General features: G+C 43.9%; 2 protein-coding genes across 3 annotated transcripts; one reads left to right on the top strand and one right to left on the bottom strand.

Moving 5' to 3' along the window:
- Positions 1 to 594: 594 nt before the first annotated feature.
- On the bottom strand, positions 595 to 11,398 carry ferry3 (FERRY endosomal RAB5 effector complex subunit 3). Of its 2 annotated transcripts, XM_040163045.2 has the most exons (14): positions 11,213 to 11,398; positions 10,625 to 10,813; positions 9,962 to 10,107; positions 9,027 to 9,208; positions 8,691 to 8,790; positions 8,417 to 8,541; positions 6,603 to 6,709; positions 6,220 to 6,417; positions 5,925 to 6,053; positions 5,359 to 5,427; positions 5,002 to 5,204; positions 3,112 to 3,169; positions 2,740 to 2,807; positions 595 to 1,769 (listed from the first exon to the last, which is right to left on the bottom strand). In XM_040163045.2, the coding sequence occupies exons 2-14, from the start codon at positions 10,803 to 10,805 to the stop codon at positions 1,677 to 1,679; spliced, it is 1,659 nt and encodes a 552-aa protein (XP_040018979.2). In that variant the 5' UTR covers positions 10,806 to 10,813; positions 11,213 to 11,398; the 3' UTR covers positions 595 to 1,676. The 2 variants fall into 2 exon arrangements, with proteins under 2 accessions (XP_040018979.2, XP_040018980.2); XM_040163046.2 differs by lacking the exon at positions 5,002 to 5,204 and having other exon boundaries at positions 11,213 to 11,328.
- Positions 11,399 to 12,323: 925 nt separating this feature from the next.
- Positions 12,324 to 20,018, top strand: LOC120808966 (transcription factor E2F4). Its single transcript, XM_040162354.2, has 11 exons — positions 12,324 to 12,800; positions 14,146 to 14,255; positions 15,190 to 15,351; positions 15,954 to 15,997; positions 16,075 to 16,139; positions 16,348 to 16,536; positions 16,687 to 16,774; positions 16,944 to 17,090; positions 17,722 to 17,769; positions 17,852 to 17,896; positions 18,036 to 20,018. Exons 1-11 carry the CDS (start codon positions 12,636 to 12,638, stop codon positions 18,149 to 18,151), a joined length of 1,179 nt encoding a protein of 392 aa, XP_040018288.2. The 5' UTR covers positions 12,324 to 12,635; the 3' UTR covers positions 18,152 to 20,018.
- The last annotated feature ends 476 nt before the right edge of the window (positions 20,019 to 20,494 follow it).

The following is a 20,494-nucleotide window of genomic DNA, read 5'->3' as shown; positions in this document are numbered from 1 at the left end:
GTTCTTCTCAAGTGTACCTCACTTTGAAATACTGGTTGTAGATTCATCACTGACAGAACAGGTGCGTGCATGTTCAGAACTTAGCGTGCTGTAGTCCATGAACGTTGCTCTGATCTTTTTCAATCATCTAACCGAGAGAGGGAGGAAGAGTTGGACCTGCAGGCCACCGATACCCACCCCAAGAATGGAAAACACTCAGCAATACAATCTCAGCGCGATATAAACACTTACAATTGACATGAGGCGATTCAATACAAGCGAATGGCCTTCTTGTTTATCCCGGAAAGAGGAGAAGGCAACACTGGACTCATCTCCCTGATACTGCCCTTCTGAGCAGAGCTGTGGCAAACTTTCTGTCAAGCTGAATTGATTTCCGTCCATCTGAAATGGCTTAAAGGCCAAGACCATTATATGCGGGAGCGATGTAATTCCAATGAATGACGTGGATTATTAACTTCAGAGGGATTGTGTGCCTGTGGATAACTCATCAAACGCCACTAGCTGTATGTGGCTGGCAGAGGGGGAGAAAAAAGCTCACTAGCCAAAATGGGAAAGTCTGTCGTGAGCTTTTAGTGGCTTTCATGAAGAATTTACATCAAATCCGTGTGGAGAGCGTTTTATTATTCAAACATTAAAAATGTAAACATATAGAGTGAATGTACAGAAAATACAAGCGGCTCATGAGGACGAACATGAAATTCAAGGGTCGGACGACATTCTTTTTAAACTTAACATCTTTAAATCTTTAAAGTGTGTGAGTAGCATCTTTGTCTTCAGGAACACTGCCATCTGCTGTTACATATGTACACACACACTCACTCACACAGACACAAATACACAAACAGAGTGATCCTCACTACAAGTTACTGCAATGCAGCATAAAAAAACCCTTTACACGTTGCTCCTCTCAGCATCAACGACACCCATCCATTGAGCTGGAGGAGTCGACGTTCATGTCCCAAACATCGGTTGAGGGTCTGAAATCTCACATGATGGTCAAACTGTGGCAAACACGGGGGACTTCTTGATGAACACCGAACGGATTAAATGTGTCGGCGACAGCGACCTCATATTGTCTATCGAAACTTTAAAATAAACACATTTAAAGATGGAGATCTGTGGCCCTTTTAAAATAATTCACAGTTTTCTTTATAATTAACATACTGTCCTTACATCTGCGTGGTAACGTGCGGTTAAAAACACTACAAAAGACACATTTAGCGCGTGTGCTACTACAGTTCGATCACACTTGTCCAATTGCTGCTATTGTTCAGCTTCATTGTTGTTTCAGCGAACACTTAATTCTACCCACCGAGTTTACGACAAAGTCACCAGCACACCTTTCTCCCCCGAATGCTGCGGCTCCAACGTGCAGAAAGCTACAGGAAACTGGTACCCTCACTGACGTCGTGATGTCACCAGAACGGCACCCCGCAGGCTCAAAATGAAAACTGCGACAGCTGCTTTGGAGATGAGCCACTGACTGACTGGAATGAGAAGGATTTACAGCGTTGGTGGCTTTGGAAGGTGCAAAAATAACAAGGCTCACCAGACGTTGCTTGTCTACTTTTAAAATCTCTTTTTTTTCTTTTTCTTTTTTGGCACGTGTGCTACTTTGCCAGGAAATCGTCACTACTTAAGTCAACAGCTCCTGAAAAAAGGGCAACGCGCTCCCTTCAGTGCTTTGAGGTGAGTGTCAGGGTGGAGGAGACGCGGAAGATCTGAGGCAGCATGGTGCTCAACTGGTAGAACATCTCCTCGGAGATACTCTGTCAACACAAAAAGAGAAGCGCAGACGGGGTTAGCGAGCAGCATGGGTGGGGTGGGGGGGGTGCAACAGCTTGTATGCGTTTTCAGTCCAGTCACTTCGCCAGTGGAAAACGGAAAACTAATGACACCTCATCGCAGAGAGAACATTAACGGGCCCGACGGTGCCCTTAAGTTCAACATCACAAGGTCTTTTTGAGATGCTGGGATAATGTGGACCCCGGCGGCTGAAGGCTTTTTAACGGGGGGGGAGACAAGAACGTGGTGAAGTGTTCATCTCTACGCCCGGTGTGTCTCTTTGAGGCGTAGAAAACAATGTCGCTTTCGGAGCTGCTAATTTTAAACGGTGTCTGAGCATGTCGCCGACAGGAGGCCCGGATGCTATCGGGAGTCCTTTGATGCCGCTGGGTGTTTTTTTTCTTTCTATCATCTCAACCTGTCAACACGAGAAGGCGCCGTGTGCGCCACTGCGTTCCAGACGAACCGCGAGCGCTATTAGGTGCACGGCATCCAAATGGGACCGTGAGAAGATCACAGCCAGGCTTCATCCAGAGGTGAAAGACACGACTGCCCGAGCAGAGAGACAGAAACCGTGACCTGGAAGTTTTATTGCCTTTTGTTTCTACTTCTGCTCCAAGATCACGCCGGAGTGCGGAGTGGAAAACTAATCCTGTTGCTTATCACATAATTACATGGATGACGTCTCTCAGCTCTCTGTAAACACCGGTCAAGAGAAACTACGGCGCCATAATCCGTGATTTACGACACGCTCCTCAAACAGTCTCTCCTCTAAGCCCCGCACAGCCGGGCCAGGTGCTCCTTTTGTCATGTCGTGTACACGCGAGTCCTTCACTATACATTTCTCTCGCATTAACTGAGGTTTAGTGCTCGGAAGGACGATAGCGCGTCGTCTCGGCAAAGAGTTTTGAGACAGAAAACACGGCGGGGAGGAAGGAGACGTTCGCCTCTCACCTTTGGCACTAGAAACTGGACTGTGCGTGATATTCCTCCATCCCATGAGGCCATCTCCATCATGAACCCTGCGGACAGAAGCAGATTGAAGCAGTTATTCGCAGTTATTCGCAGTACGTTTGTATGTAGGAGCTCTCTGCTTATCTCAATCTGACAACAATTTATTATAAATTGTGCGTTTTTATATATATTTTTGGTTATTTCTTGCCATGTAAAATGCTGCCGTAGCGGCACCAACACACAGCAGGCTAAGGACCAACGAGTCCAAGTGGCAATGTCACTTGCCGCTTTAACTGTGATCATATTTGAGGGAGCGTACAAGCTCAGGAAAATGATTTCCCAGGTGAAAATGTTGTTGGATGTCCATCTCACCTTTGACACATTTGAATACCAGCTCTGCTCTCTTTAGACACCACGGGATGGTCATCTCCTGCAGAGAGGCGAGGGGAGACACACAAAAGATGTGCTGGAGGATCAAACAAAATCCCACCTCGTCTGAGTCGAGTACACATTAGTTAATATGTAGTCCGTACAGTATCTAAGTCAAACACAAAGTGGATCCACACAAATAATGTTTAAGTGAAGTCACTTTTGTTTGCAGACTGCTGGTTCTCACACAGTGACCTCAGCAGGGAGTCATCGCTGCATCCGACCTTTGCTCACAACATCAGACAGGCAGAGTCACAAACACAATCACACACACTCACTCACTCACTCACAGGCGCACACTCTCGTTATCCGCTGTGTTGCAGCTATTCCTTTGTCAACAAACTGGCCCACGATTGCACCGGTGTGAATGCCCGTCACCCACTGAGCGGTTTGCCCTCCATCAATCGCATCAGACTCGAGCAGCGGCGATCTGACACAACTAATCAACCGTTTGGCCAGAGTTTTACAAAGGCAGGTGTGCTCGCACAAGTTATTGAGGCTGGTAAATTACAACCAGGAAGATGAACAAAAGCGTTGTCAGGTTGGCTTATTTTTGCATTCCACAGTTCTTCAAAACAAACTGTGGGGTTTTCAATGCCAAACACAAGAGCAGGCTTGTGCCGACAGGCCTAAATCACAGCTAAGCAGCAAACAAGACTGAAAGGAAGATGACAAATAGAAAGTTCTGATGTGGAACCAGAAGCTATTAATCAAAGTTCCTCCGGGGGCTTTAAAAAGTTAGAAGCCTTTTGGTTACGTAAACAAAGACTCTTGATTGGACCGGAGAAGGATGGAAATATTGTGGCATGATTGGGATCCAGGTAGAGGCTTCATGAAACGTACCTTCCGTCGTGTGAGACTCTCAGTTTAATATATTTCAATCTTAATTCAGTTAAGGAACGAGGAAGAATGTGCGCCTTTATTCATTTTTCAGCTGGCCAAATAATACGAATAAATTAAAAAAATGTTTTTCTAATTCCCCCACATATAATTTCCCCTATTTGTGATGGGATCTTCTGCTGAACTCTGCTTGATCCGACGCTGAGAGCTTGTGTGGCTGCACACACACACACACACACACACCGAGGTCCTCGGTAAACACTAGAGTTCATGACCCTCTACTTTGGCCTCCTGGATTAGAACCGGGGTAATAAGCTGTTGGCTGATGAGCCAGGTCACAGCCGAGGACGCGGCGCTTCAGGGCCGGCGCTGAGGGCCACGCAAACCCGTGCAGCCGGGGAGGTTTTCTGCCGGGCAACAACAGGCCGATATCAGGGCCTGAGCGTGACCCCTGACCTCGTGGGACTCCATCAACCTAAGCTCTGGACTCTCGTTGTTTACGCCTTCGTACTCCAGCCACATGGAGCGGCCAACGACGAGTCAGTTATTTATTTCATTAAGCCGGTTCAATTCTTTATTTCTTTTACTCTCGGATTTGAAACTTTCTACCCGTTAATTTCGTCTAAAGGGTCGAACTTCTCTGCTCGCTCGTTGGCGTATTGCTCAGGTGTAACAGGTCGGTGCATATTTGCCGTACTATCAATATGTACAAAATCTGTGTGGAGCTCCTGAACCTGCAGAAAACCTGTAGTTGAAAACCTCAGGACTACATGTAAAAAACTAGAAAAAAAAACATTTAATCATATTATTTTGATATGACGTAGGACTTTCCATCTAGAAGAGATAATAATTAGTGTAAAAAACAAAACCACGAAATTATTATGGTGTTATTTTTGTTGGAATTTGAACCAAACAAAGATGGTGTTGGCCAGGACATCCCAGCTTGGTGGAGAACGGCCCTCGTCCACACAAACAAGCGTCGGCCTCTCTCACCTCGGACATGTCGTGGACCAGCAGCAGGGGGACGGTGATGGTGGTGACGTCATGCGTGCAGCAGACCTTCAGGATATTTCTCAGGCCCATGATGGCCGGGTCCCGGGCCGTGATGTTCCCCGAGCGCACGTTGTCGTCCACGCACAGGTGGAACACCGCGTGGACCTCGGACAGGTTGGAGTGCCGCGAGATGTAGAACTCACCTTTGGGAAGAGGGGGAGGGGAGGGGATGCAGCAGATACAGCGTGTGACACATCGAGAGGGCGGTGTGCAGAATCATGTGGATTCAAATCAATGCAGCGGGGGGGATCCTGTGCTCTCTTTGTTTGGACGGACAACATCAACAAGCATTACTACCTGGTAGGATGTTGGATGGGTTTCTTTCGAGGTTTTTGCTCTTATCGTCGCCTCCGTTCCTCAGAGTCTCTGTGAGGAAATAGGTTGAGAAATACAATAAAAATTGGTACGAAAATTTTGTCAAATGATGATGCCATTGACGGCTGAGGCGGCTGCTCTTTGGGAAGGATGTTTCTATACACAGCAGCCCGGGAAAGTGTCTTCTTCTGCATTCTGACTGTTTGAATCCCCGGCTCACACCGCCGGCATTATGCTGAATCCAATGTTCCAGCTTTGTAAAAAAAAACAAAAAAAAACTGTTTCCTATATAAAATTCTGCGCTGCAAGGCAGACATTTACACAGACTCACTCCCCATGTTGAGAGGAATTCAGCCAAACCAAGACGGTACGACCACGTGTATCATGGCCACAACGTACAACGTCAGTTAACCCTTGTGTGAGGCACGGCGGGCTAAATAAAAAACAAAAACAAATGAATGATCAACTACATTCCTCAGTCTGGATTCTGATCTTCTCTAAATGTTCTGTCTCGATTACAGATGTCATGGAGCAAGCAAAAGTCGGACCGGGCTGCTCTTTCTGCTTGCTGCTCCGCTGGGCTCTGGCGTAGAGCAACACCTGCTGCACCTCGTCCAGCTGCGCCTCCAGGAAGGGGAAGTGGAAGTCTGTACACTCCTTCGCGACAGTCGCAAAGTCTGAGGGGGGAGGGGGGGGGGGGGGGGAGATAAGGTTGGTACACAGCCACAATTAAAAAGGAGAATGGACCGCCTGGTCTATAAGCATACCATTAAAGGAGTGCTACCCCCTTCTTTAAACACTTTAAATGAGCAAACTAACCCCCCCCCCCCCCCCCCTCCCTACCTCTTTTGATGCCGCTGTAGGAGTTGACCCTGTTGTCGACCAACAGCACCAGACCACAGAGGGAGGAGGAGTAGAGCGAGAGGGCCGTCTGCAGCCGCCTCAGCTTGGCGCCGCCGCTGCCGTGCCGCCGGTGCTTACAGAAGTCCAGCACGTCGGCCCGGACCAGCCGCAGGTTGTGCATCGTCTTCAGTTGAGCTCCTGGTCGGGAAAGTGATCACGTGTTGAACCGTAGCACCAGTCAATACAGCTTTTTAAAAATTTTCTTTTTTTTTTAACGAATTTTAGTGAGCAAAACCGAAAAGCAAAACAGATATGAGTGTTTCGGGAGACTGTCGATGAGGTTTCTGTGCGAGGACTCGGAGAGCGTGTTAGAAGTGGAGCACCTAAGTGGATGGTGAAACTCTCCTCCAGCGGAGGCTGCTCCTCAAACATCCTGGCTCCGGAATCTGCCTGCTCCGACTGCTGGCTGTGCTGCACCTTAATCTCCTCACTGGAAATAAAGAGATCTATTTTTACTGCTTTGAAATGATTTGCAAGATTTCCTCTACGCGGCCTGGAAAACACATTATTAAAAGGGATAAGGCACATTTCTTTTTTGAAGACTATCGCACTCATTCAGCAGCAGTTTCCCGTGGCGACTCAAAAATATTAAACAATGTATCTGTAAATGTGGTAAGGATTTTACTTTTGCTTTCAGCACTTCAATTGGAATCAAATTTGCAGCCTGAATTCTTTTACAATGCTTGATTACAAAGTGCTGATCTGGAAGTTGGAAGTTCCACCAACACATAACAAAATAATGATATTCATCATTAAGAGAGAGGACTGATGCAGGGTCAGCACATTGTCCGAGCAGCTCTTAGCATTCATCCTTCGAGGCAGTGGTGTTTTGATGGAAGAGGGACCTAGGACCTGAATTTAAACACTCTCTTTAAAACAGACCACATTACCGCAAACCGTCATTCGATTCTTTCTGCACTTCTTATCCAACAATGCCGGACCGAACTGATGTTATAAAGCTCAGCATTGGTGCAACTTCGATGCAACACCAGTTTATATGTACATAAAAAGGGCCAGTCGACATACCACGTTTTGGATTAGTAGGTGAGTAATAAGTAAGATCCTGTCTATGGAATGCCGTTTTAGTCAAAATTAAATAAATGAATAAATACGTAAATACATGAAATATGGATTTGAAATACATCATGAAATAAATAAATGAGGCAATAAATACATAAATATTAAATACATTTAATTATTTCATGGTACTTTATTTCATAATGCCACTTTTCATTTCCGGAGTCTTTTATTTCATAATGCCGTTTTTCATTTCCAGAGACTTATTTCATAATGCCGTTTTACATTTCACGCTCTTATATGCAAATCAGGGGGCGTGGCTACATCTAACATTCAGAACAGACAACAGTGAGATTAGCGCTGGTACTACAAGCACAGGTGCTGGACGCCCGCCTCTGGATATTCCTGGATATTGGATTTCTTGGGTTGATAGACCGGACAACACAAAGTTAGCCAGCTTGTCGCCAGGAATATCCAGAGGCGGGCGTCCAGCACCTGTGCTTGTAGTACCAGCGCTAATGTTGACTTCTTCAACTTGGACCTCTTCCACACGCATGAAAAGTGAATGAAAAGTGGCATTATGAAATAAAAGTACCATGAAATGAAAAGTGGCATTATGAAATAAAAGTACCATGAAATAATTAAATGCATTTAATATGTATGTATTTATTGCCTCATTTATTTATTTCATGATGTATTTCAAATGCATATTTTATGTATTTACGTATTTATTCATTTATTTAATTTTGACTAAAATGGCATTCCATACCTGTCAGTTAAGGGTCAGTTTGACCTCGAGTCAAGACTTTTTCTGCAGCAAATCTAAAGCCATTTAGTCAGAATCAGGCTGTTTTAGAACTTAACAAGTTACTTTAATCATTTAGATCCCTCTTTTTATCACCTTATTTTTCTTAATGTAAGTGTTAAGTGTTAGTATCGACTCAATGCTGAATCACATATGAATTTAAACTGAATTTAAATCCGACAATGCCACACAAACATCATTCCTCAGTTTTTCCACGACTCCAACAGGCTGACATAGTCTGTTGTCTGAGTGCACACACACACACACACACACACGCACACGCACACGCACACGCACACACGCGCACGCACTCACTTGATTTGGTTGCTGTTGTTGGACTTCTGCAGGTCCTGGTGCAGACTGATGACCCACTGTTGATACTCATGCTTTTGAATGCCAGTAACTTGCTTCAGCTCACTGGCCCACTTGTTCTCCAACACCTGCTCAAAGGAGTCAAAGTCATCCACCGAGGAACTGAGCAGGCCAGAGCCAATCGGATAATTCACCACCTGAACCCCCTGAAATGTCTGCGGTCAAATGATAACTGGGTACTTGGATCAAAGGGCACCTGCTATTAACACTTTTTTACCTGCTGTGCATCAAAGTGTTGAGAGGCGACTGTGTTTACATCGTGGTCACTCAAAGTATTTCCCAGCTCGTGCATCACTTTGTCCATTTCAACGGCTTGCCTGTCAGACAAGGAAAAATATACATTTCCCTTATTTGATTAGAGTGATCGGGAAATACATCTTTATCTACAGAGCCCTCTGAGATATTCACCCCATCAAGTTATACCTATTTTCAAGCAATGCAACCTTGAATTTGAATGGATTTATTCATGTATTTAATTAGCAAGCTGAACATCCAGAAGGTGAGAAGAGCTTCAGCACCTACGAGGGTCTAATTCACAAAGACAAACACCCACCTCTCTTGGAGCTTCTTAATCTCCATGTCCCTCTCGCTGATGAGCTCGGAGATGCTGACAAAGTAGTTGTGCTCCAGATTAAGAAGCGTATCCGAGGCGGGCGAGTGGATCAGCTCGTGGTAGACGTCGGCAAAGTCCTCGTCCCAGCTGGGCTCTTCGGGCCGAGCGTGCTCCAGCGTCGTCTGAGACAGAGCGCACAAAGAGAGTTGCCCTTTAGAAACAAATCTGCTGCACTTAAAAGTGGCCAGTGAGAAGCAGAGACCGAACAGTATCAGAATGTGAAACTCCCTTATTTATACAGACTCACACATGACGGGCCCTGGTAAACTGATAGATGCAGGCGCTGAGGCGGCCCTCGTCTTTCTACAAATACCCAAGACTTAAGTAATAAGAGACGTTCATCATATAAGAAACGTGTGGGTGAGAAGTTTGTTCTTAGTGTACTCATTGGAACTACAAAGTCTACTTCTGCGTGTCACCCGACGGTTTGCTATTGATCGTTGACATAAAGTGACGATCATTCTCTCAAGGATGTGCAACCCGATGCAATATAATCAAAGTTTAGCCAAGTGCATGGGAGAGACATTACATTCACATGCCGGCTTATGGAATAAGATTATGTTTTTTTGTCAAAAACTCGATGAATAATCGATGCAGATGAACGGCACTACTTCTTTTGAAATGACTAAAAAGTAGTGCATCTATTTCACTCAGTATATAAAAAAACATATTGTGTATATATATATATATATATATATCAGCTCATAAAAGTAAAAGAAAGTGGTGATGAGTGGCTTTATGAAATCAAAATCAATCCAAGAAAATGCACCATGACTGTGAATCTGTCAACAGCCAGTCCAGCAAATACTGATAGGATAAGAAATCAATGCATTTTAGTTGTTATGCACAATAAACATACTGAAATATGTAGTTACCTCCACATAAGACCTGGTCCACGCGTTGGTGAGCAGGTTCACATCTACATCCCCCACTGTGAGTCTTTGCAGGGCCAGCTCTGCCCCTCTGTCATAATCCAGGATGGTCTCACTCTCAACAAAGTTGAAAAGGGAAGTTTTTAGCTCTAAAGGAAGAGGTGAAAACACAGCGAAAAAACATAATTTCAATGTTCTAGTTACTGTGCAAGCAAAATGTTATATTTCAAAATCAACAGACTGGCCCCATTGCATTAGATTGATTCAAATAACAGCTTGCATTTTGACAATAACACTTAATCCCCATGAAGACATGCAGGAAGATATTGCTTAAATAGATTAATCTTTAATAACCAGAATTCCACTGTTTAGCTTTAGAGAATTTAAATCAACACTTGAAATACCATTTGTGGTCATTTTGTGACAGTTCTGTCCAATGCTAGTCGGTTTTGTCAGAGAAGGTTGTGAGAAATAAAGAGATGTTGCAACAACGGCCGGGGACCTTTCTGAAAGACGCAAACATTTTCTGACAAGTTTCCACAATCAAATGCTCGCGCTCGGCTAATATCAACATCAGAATTGCAATGATCCAGCTTAAGAAGCCAATTCAGGGTTTGCCTGAGAAATGCCAAAGGTCCAGCTGGGGGCAGGAGGGGGGTCACTCGCCGTTCTCTATGTAGCAGGGTATTTTATGCAGCAGGATCAGGCGTCCGTGGAGGTCAGAGATGTTCTCTTGAGCAGGAAACTGCAGAGGCACTTTGAGGACACAATTGTGTTTCCCCGCCTTGAACTCAAACACGAACTCCTTCTCCGCTGTGCTGCTCGCTTTGCATTTGTTCTTCTTCATTCTTGCGTCTGAGAAAAGGTGAATAGATGAATCGTGAGAGTCTCATGGGAAGGGAAGAACGTCATCGACCGTCATTCTCACTGTCATGTGGAATAAGTAAGGAAACCAGAAGGCAAAACGGTGTTCCCGAACAGAGCAGGAAACACACTGATTACGGGATTGGTTTTTTTTAATAAATACATGTTTAAACTGTTACTAGCAAAGGATGTGGGTTTCGCAGTTTTTCCATCATGTGTAATGACTGTCAAATGTCACCCGACGGTCCCATGTTGTTACTGCTGCAGGCTAGCTAGCAGCGTAGCTAAAGCTAAACATGAACGACTAAATAAAAAGAGGCCACCTCTGGGTGAACACGTCTAGCTGAGCATCGTCCTTTGATTTAAATATGTTATAAGCGAAGGTTTTACCTGAGAACGAATAAATGTGGCGTTTGTCTGCTTTAGTGGCCCTGCTGTCAGATTCAGTCAGCTGACCGCTTCAGTTGTTCGTGTCTTCAGCGCCATGACAGAAAAAGCACTTTCGCAACTTTAGATGGTTGTTGATGTAAAATATTTAATGGTGTTTATCAAACCTGTTGTGATATCTCTCTAAAGTTTATTTGTTTGTTAAATCGTAGACATTTTATATGGATTATTTTTTTCACCTACAAAGTAGATTTACAAAGCCACGAATCTAATGAATGATCCTGAAACTTAATCAGGGAGAGTTTTATTCCTTTGGCATTATCGCCCCCTGCTGGAAGATTATCATACAACCACGCATGCTCTTGATTCAAATTACATAGGAAATGCAGGCAAATCCGAAACTTTTAAACAATGCACTTTTGTACTAACAAACTGTGGAACTTATAGCGTTGTGAATTACCTGATAATGAATAATTATGATAGATAATACAGTTGATTAATATCAAATCAATCATATTTTGTTACCTCGTACTAATGAGTTAATAAATACACGACTGAAAGTCTAATTTGAAGAAATATGTACTGGATACTTGGTTTAGACGGTTTTAGTCTTTAGCCAAAAACTCCACACAATCCAATAATATTTGAACATGCAAACACTAGTCTATCACATAATGTGTTAATTCACCTGGTATATATGTTTTAAAAGTGACATTCAGTCAAAATTATGTGAAGATCATACAATCTGGTGCGGACCTCAAACTCACAGGATTTTTAAAGTTTTGAATTGAATTTAAGTTCTGAATTGTTTGTGATATTTCTAACGTTTTCTTGACAGTTTGCGTGTACAAGGGGTGCGTGTGACGTGCTAGTGTGCACGCACGTCAAAACGCGCGTGCGTGTTTTCTTCAAGTTTGAGTGAGTAAGGGAGCGTGTAAAAGTATCTGTACCATACATATCCAAATTAGCCTCTTTAACGTTTTTAGAAGGACATCACCTAATCCTTGACATCCATCAACCTTTAGAAAAATACATATTTCGAAGATAGTACATTGATTGGCTTGACACGTTGTGCTGATCGCACTGTTGATTTGTACTACGCTTTTGATTTGGCGTGAGAACTGGCAGACGCTCCCTGCGACGAATCAACCGTCGCGTCATACCTCGCGTGGCCAACGGCTCTCCGCCGACTGCTCGCGTCGCCCGTTGAATCACTCGACTCAGCCCGTTCGCCTCACTTTGGGGAGAAAATACGGAATAAAAACCAGGCCGGACTTCCCCATTAAACGCCGGTTACCGCAGACACACTTCCCCGGCCTCCCGTTTGTCTGACTGCGGCGGCGGGGCGTGCTTTTCCTGGGTTCGCTGGCTGGGTTTGCTCGGACAGGCAGCGGGGAGTTAACGCTCGCGGAGCTGGTCCCGAGTGATGATGGAGCTAGAGTCGGCCAGTAACAGAGGCGAACTGGGAGCTGTGGGGGACTCTCTGCAGCCACAGACTCCCAGCAGGCACGAAAAGAGCCTGGGGCTGCTCACGACCAAGTTTGTGACTTTACTACAGGAGGCGAAGGACGGAGTGCTGGATCTGAAAGCGGTGAGCATGCAGCCGGCTCTTTGTTGTTAGCTAGCACATGTCATTTTGAGCCTGCCCGCTGTCGTTGGGTTGCATGCACTTTCGCTAGCATGCCAGTTAGCATAGCCTAGCTGTGTAACAGGCTAATTCTTTGGGACACTTATTTGCCATTGGGGTATTCATGATTGGGTCGTGGTATCTGGCGTGTCGCGAAGTCGGGCTTCAAAGTGAACTCCCAAGAACACGGGTCAACTTTTCTGCCTCCGCCCCCCCGCGGATTCAAAGTTTAAAAAGTGGGTCAGCTTTTGTGGTTCCCATTAAAGCTAACGCTGCTGCATCTTAACACATGAGCAATCCTTTTCTGATTGATTGAAACGTCTTTGTCAATTACCCTCATGCATTCCCTCCATTAGTGTCCAATAGGAAGTGGTCCTATGGTTTAGCTTCTAGACCAACGTTGCGTTTAACGTCACGTAAACTAAAGTTAGCCGCGTCGAAGCCGCCATACATAGATGCTGTATTATATTTCAGGTAAACCATCGTGCTGCTTGCTGAGCAGCCACAGTTTCGGTGACAAAAGTTGCTCGAACAGCAAGTTATTTATTTTGTGTAAACTCATATTATGATAAAGATATTTTGATTTCCGGGAAACTGTTTAGCCAGTGTCACTAACATTAATAATCCTCCCAAAGGGAGTAACCCTGAAGCCCAGACTTAAGAAAAGCAGTTTCACTACACACCCAAATTGGAATATAAATAGAAACATACACAAGTACCAGCCACGTTTTTTTCCTTCTCTCCACCAAAATCAGTGAACCAGATGGCAGCTTGACCAGCCAAGCATCCCTTTTGTATTGTCTTCTCACATAACCTTCATTGATTTGCCGGGCAAGCTGGATTGTAACAGTAATGCATACTTTGTCTTTCATTATCTCAATCCCTGTTAAATGTTTATTAAATGTAATGCATGTATTAATACCGAAACCAAAGCTGCAGCAATTGTTCGGCTAACTAAATCCTTGCGTTTTTTTTCTAATGCGAAAATGAAAAGGGAAATTATTGTGTGTGTGTGAACTGTCACGGTTTTGTTAGCTGTCATTGAGCAAGTCTGTGACCACAGTGCCGACACGCAGCCCCAAGTTATCAGCACCAGCCATGTGGTTATCTGAGGTCGTTTAACGCCGAGAAGTTAGCTGGGAAGGAAGTTGAAATGCTCCTGTCATACCGTACAATGGGCGGCTGCAGGGCATTGAGCCCGTTGGCACAGATGTGTTTGTCTGGGTTTTAGTCATGGACCCTGTAAAGGAGGAGATGCCGCCAGTTAATCTTGACCATGTTTTTCATTTCGTTGGTCCTGAAAATTCAGGCCGCAGACACCTTGGCAGTGCGGCAGAAACGGCGAATCTACGACATCACCAACGTGTTGGAGGGAATTGGGCTGATAGAGAAGAAATCCAAGAACAGCATCCAATGGAAGTAAGCACAGTTTTCTTTTTTTTTTTTTTATTCCCAAAGAAATAACCAAATTTTTCTGCATGGTGCGTTCATGAGAAGTCAAAATGTTAAATTGAATCCTAATTTTCAAAAGACTGCCACTATTTGTATTTAATGAGCTAATTGGATCAATATTTTAGTTTAGTCCATAACTGACATTACAGAAATGTGATGCTTAGATAATGAGAGAGGGTAACTGTAGCAAACACTACTACTGAAAATGTTTCTTGCAAGCGCTTGCACCAATCCCCCCCCCCCCGACCCCCACCACCACTTTCCATTCAAAACATTCAAATTCTAGCTATCAGGAAACATTTATTGCCAAAATCTTGAGGATCAAGCACTAATTGTTGATTTAGTCGCGTTATCCTCCTCTCATGACTTTTAGTGTGTTATTCCGTGGTACAAACATGCTGATGACTCGATGACTGCATCTCGTATGTAATGCTGGTTGGGGAGGAGAGTGTGAGGCCACATGACGCTTAATAAGATCTCCGTTTGCATGAAATCTTTGCATCTCAGTTAAAGAGCTGACCAATTCGTCCATTTCCTTTTCTAATTCTAATGTTACAACGATGGAATGACAAAATGTCCTTAAGCATAAGAAAGCACATGACTCCAACCCGCCTGACTGTATGAAATGTGTTACTTTGTTGAACCACAAACATTAGTCAAGCTGTGTGGTGATTACCACATCTTTTACAGGCAATGTCCCCTGCCAATGCAGCTGTATTCATTTATTTTTTTGTCCACTAATACAAGGCAGATTGATCAGGAGAAAAGTGAATCCGTAGAGCTGAATAAATACCAAGCAGGATGTTACTGAAAAAACAGCATGCGTGCTCGCATGCGTGTGCAGCTGTGTTTGCATGCAGACCTTGAATGACCCTGTTGTGCATTTGTCTTTGTGCTTCAGGGGTGTAGGTCCAGGATGTAACACCAGGGAGATCGCCGATAAGCTAATTGATCTGAAGGCCGAGCTGGATGACCTGGCTCTTAGGGAGAACGAGCTGGACCAGCAGAGAGTTTGGGTCCAGCAGAGCATCAAGAATGTAACGGATGACTCTAACAACAGCCCATATCCTTCCCTGCAGTGTTTATGTGTTTATTGTGAATGGAATAGTGCTCCATAGATGCATCCCATGGTCGCCGGGATTTCATTCAGTCGCTTTCCAAATCCTAGAGAGGACCGCTCCTAAAAATATTGGTTTGTTAGCGGTGCTTCTCCCGGCCACGGTGATGTAATGCATGTTGGAGTACGTGTGGTATTTTTGTCTGCCCAGAATACATTCATTAGTTGAGTAATAACCATTAATGAATATAAACTAGCCTTCGTGTGACAGTTTCTGGTCCATATTTACATCCGTATACGACATGCAGCAGCCAATTAGTTTCTTAATTCCTCCGTCCACCAATTTTGTAATTTGACTCCAGCTACAAAAGAAAATGTCTCCTGGTTGATATCCATTTGTTTTATTCTGTGTCTTTTGAGTCCTATTTTGAAGAAGTACAGCACTATGTTTAGGAAGCTCCCGACTAACGGATCTTAAGTATTCAGTAAACCGTCTTGTCCTCGGTTCACCCTGAACAGAAAACGTATTTTAAAGACTTGCACAGCCCATCAGTCAAGTTGAATTTCAGTTTGATCATCGTGGAAATGGACCCTTAACAAATTCCCACTATGGCATATATCAGACATGAAGACCTCTGTGGGGCTTTCAAAGGTAATTGTTTCAGATGCTTGATGGTTTGTGACATTTATTTATACAGCTACCATCAATTGTCTTTCCTTCTTCTTCAGGTGAGACTCTGCTAGCAATCCGGGCTCCCATCGGCACACAACTAGAGGTCCCCATACCCGAGTCTGTGAGTCAATTCATTTTATTTTGTATAGCCCAAAATCGCAAATTACAAATTTGCCTCTGAGAGCTTTACAGTCTGTACACATGCGACATCTGCACAGGAAATTAAAAGAAAAAAGAAACCTTAGGGAGAACGTCAGAGGAGGGAGTCATGCATGTCCAGCTGCTGTTCGATGTCATGTTTCACACTGGGCCAATGTGTTCTCATCCAGGTCCTCAACGGGCAGAGGAAATACCAGATCCGTCTCAAGAGCTCATCTGGTGCCATCGAGGTTTTGCTGGTCAATAAAGACCCGTCCAGTTCCTCACCTGTTGTGCTGCCCGTGCCTCCTCCAGACGACATCCTTCAAAGCCTCCCCGTACCGACGCCTACCTCTCAGCCGCCCACGGCTGTCCCACAGGTCCGTGCAGGTCCAGCAATTACTGAATGCAACGTTTTCAATTCTGCTTTTGTCTCTCTCTTTCTTTGAAGTATACATTTTATTTATTTTTTCATATAAAAAAATAAATGTGACTTTTATCTTCTTTTACTTCATCTTTCCGCCCTTCAGTTCTCCAAAACTGCTCGAGCAATGATTGCAAAACCCGGCCTGGCCGCAATAACAGCTGTAGCAGCCACCGCGACAACCCCAGTATCAGGTACCAGGGTACACCAGCACTCCGAGCTGAAATACAGCAACTTGTGGAGGATACAAGACGGACGTATCTCAAATATTTCCATCTCATCTACTTTAGCGATTTGTTTTACACTGAACCCTTCTGGAAGTTTCTGTTGCTATAATCCCAAGATGCTCTTGTTTTATTTCAGAAGCGAAGAGCGCCGCGCCGCTCCCCCCTACGACAAACACGCCTGCTGCTGCTACTCAGCAGCTGCAGTCTTCTGCCTCGCTGGATGGATCTGCGTCCTCTTCTGCGTCCGCAGGGTTTCAACCAATTAAGTCGGATCCGTCTGAATGTGAGTATTTGCAAGTTGTTGATCTCTTTACAGCTTCTCTCTTTCGCACTCGCATTGTCTCTTACTCACAATCTTTTTCTCTCACACTCACTAAAATGGAGGTTTGCAAAGGTTAAAGGGATAAAGCTAATATTTTACCGTTACACTGATAATATCGTGCACATATTGGTTGTAAACTTTCTTTTACAACTTTCTATTCAGGACTGCGCCATATGAAGAGGACATTTTCATTATTTTTATACGTAAAGACATTTCTGTCCTTTTCATATTATATTTTTTTTTTCACATTTTGGAAGTCTAAACTCACGTAATACACAATGTGACACTCAGATCAGAACAAAAATGTCCTCGTTGGAATCCATCAAAACTACCATGTTTATCCCGTGACATCACGGTCACAGAAATAAACTCTGTAGAAGTGAGAGGGGGGGGGGGGGATATTAATATATATTTTGTTATGCCACCATTTTTGACATCAGGAAACATTTATTACCAAATTATGTTAGACATACAAGGAATTTGATGTGGCAGTTTGTGCATCTTCCATTTTGACATCAGAGTATCTTTTTAGATGCGGTTTAATATAGTGAGCAACTCTAGAGCTGAAATGTTTGCTGTGGTTTTCTTCCAGTGCTGGACTTTCCCAAAGAGCTTTCTGACATGTTTGATCCAACAAAAGGTAAACTGCCCCCGCGTAGAACAGGAATGACATGTTTGATCTGCTGTGATGTGGACTGATGGCTCTTTTCTGTATCTGGCAGAGATCATCAGCGGAGACCTTCTGGAGGACCTGATGTCATCAGAAGGTGAGTTTGACCTGACCGTGCCTAATAAAAGTTGATTTATGAATGTTAACATATATTGTATAGAACCAAGAAATTCTTTTATTCATGGCCTCCCCTTGTAACGCGTCCTGGATGTCTCATTTGTCCGTCTCCTCTCTAGTGTTCTCGCCTCTCCTCCGTCTGTCCCCCCCGCCCAGCGACCACGACTACATATACAACCTGGATGAGACAGAGGGCCTTTGTGACCTCTTCGACGTGCCCATCCTCAATCTCTGACCCCTGAGGTCGATGTCGGAGTGGGAAACGGCTCCCCAAACATGCTAATTCCCTTTTCTCTCCCAAGCGTCTCCCCCGCTCACTGACGGCGAAGGTGAGTGGCGGCGCAGGAACGCCGATTTGATCCGACGAGCGTCTTGAGGACACCTGAGCTCAGACCGTTGCTCCGAGGGCAGCCCTGTGAACACGTACCGGCATGACCGAAAACATCTTACTTCCTGCTTTTCCAAGGAAGCCGAGTCAAAGCAAAGTGACAAATAATTATATTTTTAAATGGCTATGTATGTCAAAGCAGTGTGTTTGGGTAACGGCGGCATGTGTGTGTGCGTGTGCGTGTGAGTTTCGTATTGAAAGCTCTCTTAACTTGAGTCCGATGTCTCTAGAGGGGGTACAAATGGAGAACCCCTTTTTTTTTATCAGGTAACTAGTCCCGGCAGACTAACGGAGCACAGCCCTCGTCACACGGCAGCTGCTTATGCATGGCTGCAACGAGTCCACACACAGCTGGTTAAATATGCACTGCCCTTATGTACATAGAGAATATATATTTTGAATTACCAGCACGCGAGTGTGTAATAATGAACTTCATTTGTAACTAAGGCAGATCATTGGTCTGTAAATGAACAAAGGTCCCGATACGCTAACGCTCGTGCTGTCTGTATGGCGCGCCGTGTTCAGTCCGGGGCATTTCGTCTCAAACCCTCCAGTGTCGGAGGTGTGTTTGTGAACCATTTACAGAAAGCGGAAAGCCAATAAAATATATGTAACAAAGAGGCACAGACCAAAACTAGAGGTCTAGTTGGAGAATTTTACCGTGCTACTCGTTTTATTCTTTTTGATTTTATTTATGTGAACACTGTCGAGGTCAACGTGGTGCTCATAAAAATGAAAAAAAAAATTAAATGTGTCTGCCACGTCTCCACTGATCATGAATTATAGCCCAGCTTTCCGTTTTATTTTGCCTCTGTACTTTCGGACCTTGCTATTTTTATTGCCTCTGATTATTATAAAACATAACTGGGGCACATCAAAGGACCCCCCCCCCCTCACTCTCTAAAAAGACTTCTGTTTCTTTTGTCTTTTAATTATGTATGTATATGATCCCATACCACCATACTCCGTTCATGTTTATGGAAAGGGACTTTTATGTATTTTTACTGAGCGAATATGGTCACGATGTCACTGACGACGCACGTGTGTTTGCTTGTTTGTATATTTGGTAAAGATCCCTATTCAGTAGTTTATTCCATGTCCTTTCTGTTTCGCGTGTAATGAGTTATTTGACTCTGATCCGTCTCCCTCTGCAGGGAGCAGGTGAGTAGCAGCTCAGGATGAGTCGTTGCGTGTCAAACTGTTAAAGTTCGTCCGATATCAACATCAATCATGTTTCTACATGGCTCCTCCATGTGGTGTGATAATGTCCCGTTTTGCCCCGGATTAAGTCTATGTAAAGTATGTGCTGTTTATATCCATCGCTACCGCTTGTATAGGATAGCCTTTATTTTTTTATACCCGATAGATCTATTACTACTGCTACGTATTTGGGGCTTCACTTAATGGTGTTTTGAATTCCTCCACTGCTTCGTCAAAGCGTCTTGTCTCCTTGTTGCACTTTACATCACTGTGGACCGATTGGTTGTTTTTCAGCCGATTAGTAACGAGTCATCATGTTTGGGCGGCGTCATGAGTTTTTTCAGTAGAGAAGCCCGGCAGCAATGTTTGGAATGAATCAAGACATTGTGGGACGGCTTGAGAGTCGTTCTACACACAGTTTTTTTTTTTTTTTTTTTTTTTTTTACCAGATTCTCTATATGCTAAGCTATAGTTGCATCAAATGAAATAAAATAAACGCTTTGGCATTCCTGAAGTATTGTCTGTTTTCTTAAAGTAATGTGGCAAGTGGTTTCCGTGTGTCATGGTACACACACAGACTGTAGTTCTTTAAAAGCTGTTTATTTAGTAGATTATTTCATGAGGTGCTTACATTTTATTTTTAATGAAAACTGATTAAAAAAAGAAAAGGAATATGGTTGTGATGTTAGGTAAACCGTTCAACTCAATTTTTTTTGATGAACAACCATAAGCTATATTGAAATATTGTACTTTGATCATAACAGTGACCAATGTAATACTATTTGATACTTTATGTCCTTACTGGAGGTTACGGTTGCATGGGAGTATGCAGCCGATCAACCCGTGTGTTTCCATTGATCCTGACACATCAAGTCATCTCTCATAGACAATTGTGCGACCTCATAATAATAGAATCGTAACATAAAATAATATTCTGGAATTCGGATGCCCTTCTACTGTTTATGAGCATTAAAAGCGTCATATAATTGT

Source organism: Gasterosteus aculeatus, chromosome X, assembly GCF_964276395.1.
Source record: "Gasterosteus aculeatus chromosome X, fGasAcu3.hap1.1, whole genome shotgun sequence".
NCBI lineage: Eukaryota > Metazoa > Chordata > Actinopteri > Perciformes > Gasterosteidae > Gasterosteus > Gasterosteus aculeatus.
The sequence above is the reverse complement of the archived record's forward strand: the minus strand, read 5'-3'. Positions and strand labels throughout refer to the sequence as shown.

Coding starts and splice junctions, on each gene's coding strand:
- ferry3 (XM_040163045.2), bottom strand. CDS start 10,805: ATGAAGAAGAACAAATGCAAAGCGAGCAGCACAGCGGAGAAGGAGTTC. Junction 6,054..6,219: donor CTACAGCGGCATCAAAAGAG/GTAGGGAGGGGG, acceptor CTCCCCCCTCAG/ACTTTGCGACTGTCGCGAAG. Junction 5,428..5,924: donor CAAGCAGAAAGAGCAGCCCG/GTCCGACTTTTG, acceptor ATTTCCTCACAG/AGACTCTGAGGAACGGAGGC.
- LOC120808966 (XM_040162354.2), top strand. CDS start 12,636: ATGATGGAGCTAGAGTCGGCCAGTAACAGAGGCGAACTGGGAGCTGTG. Junction 17,770..17,851: donor CATGTTTGATCCAACAAAAG/GTAAACTGCCCC, acceptor TGTATCTGGCAG/AGATCATCAGCGGAGACCTT. Junction 17,897..18,035: donor GGACCTGATGTCATCAGAAG/GTGAGTTTGACC, acceptor TCTCCTCTCTAG/TGTTCTCGCCTCTCCTCCGT.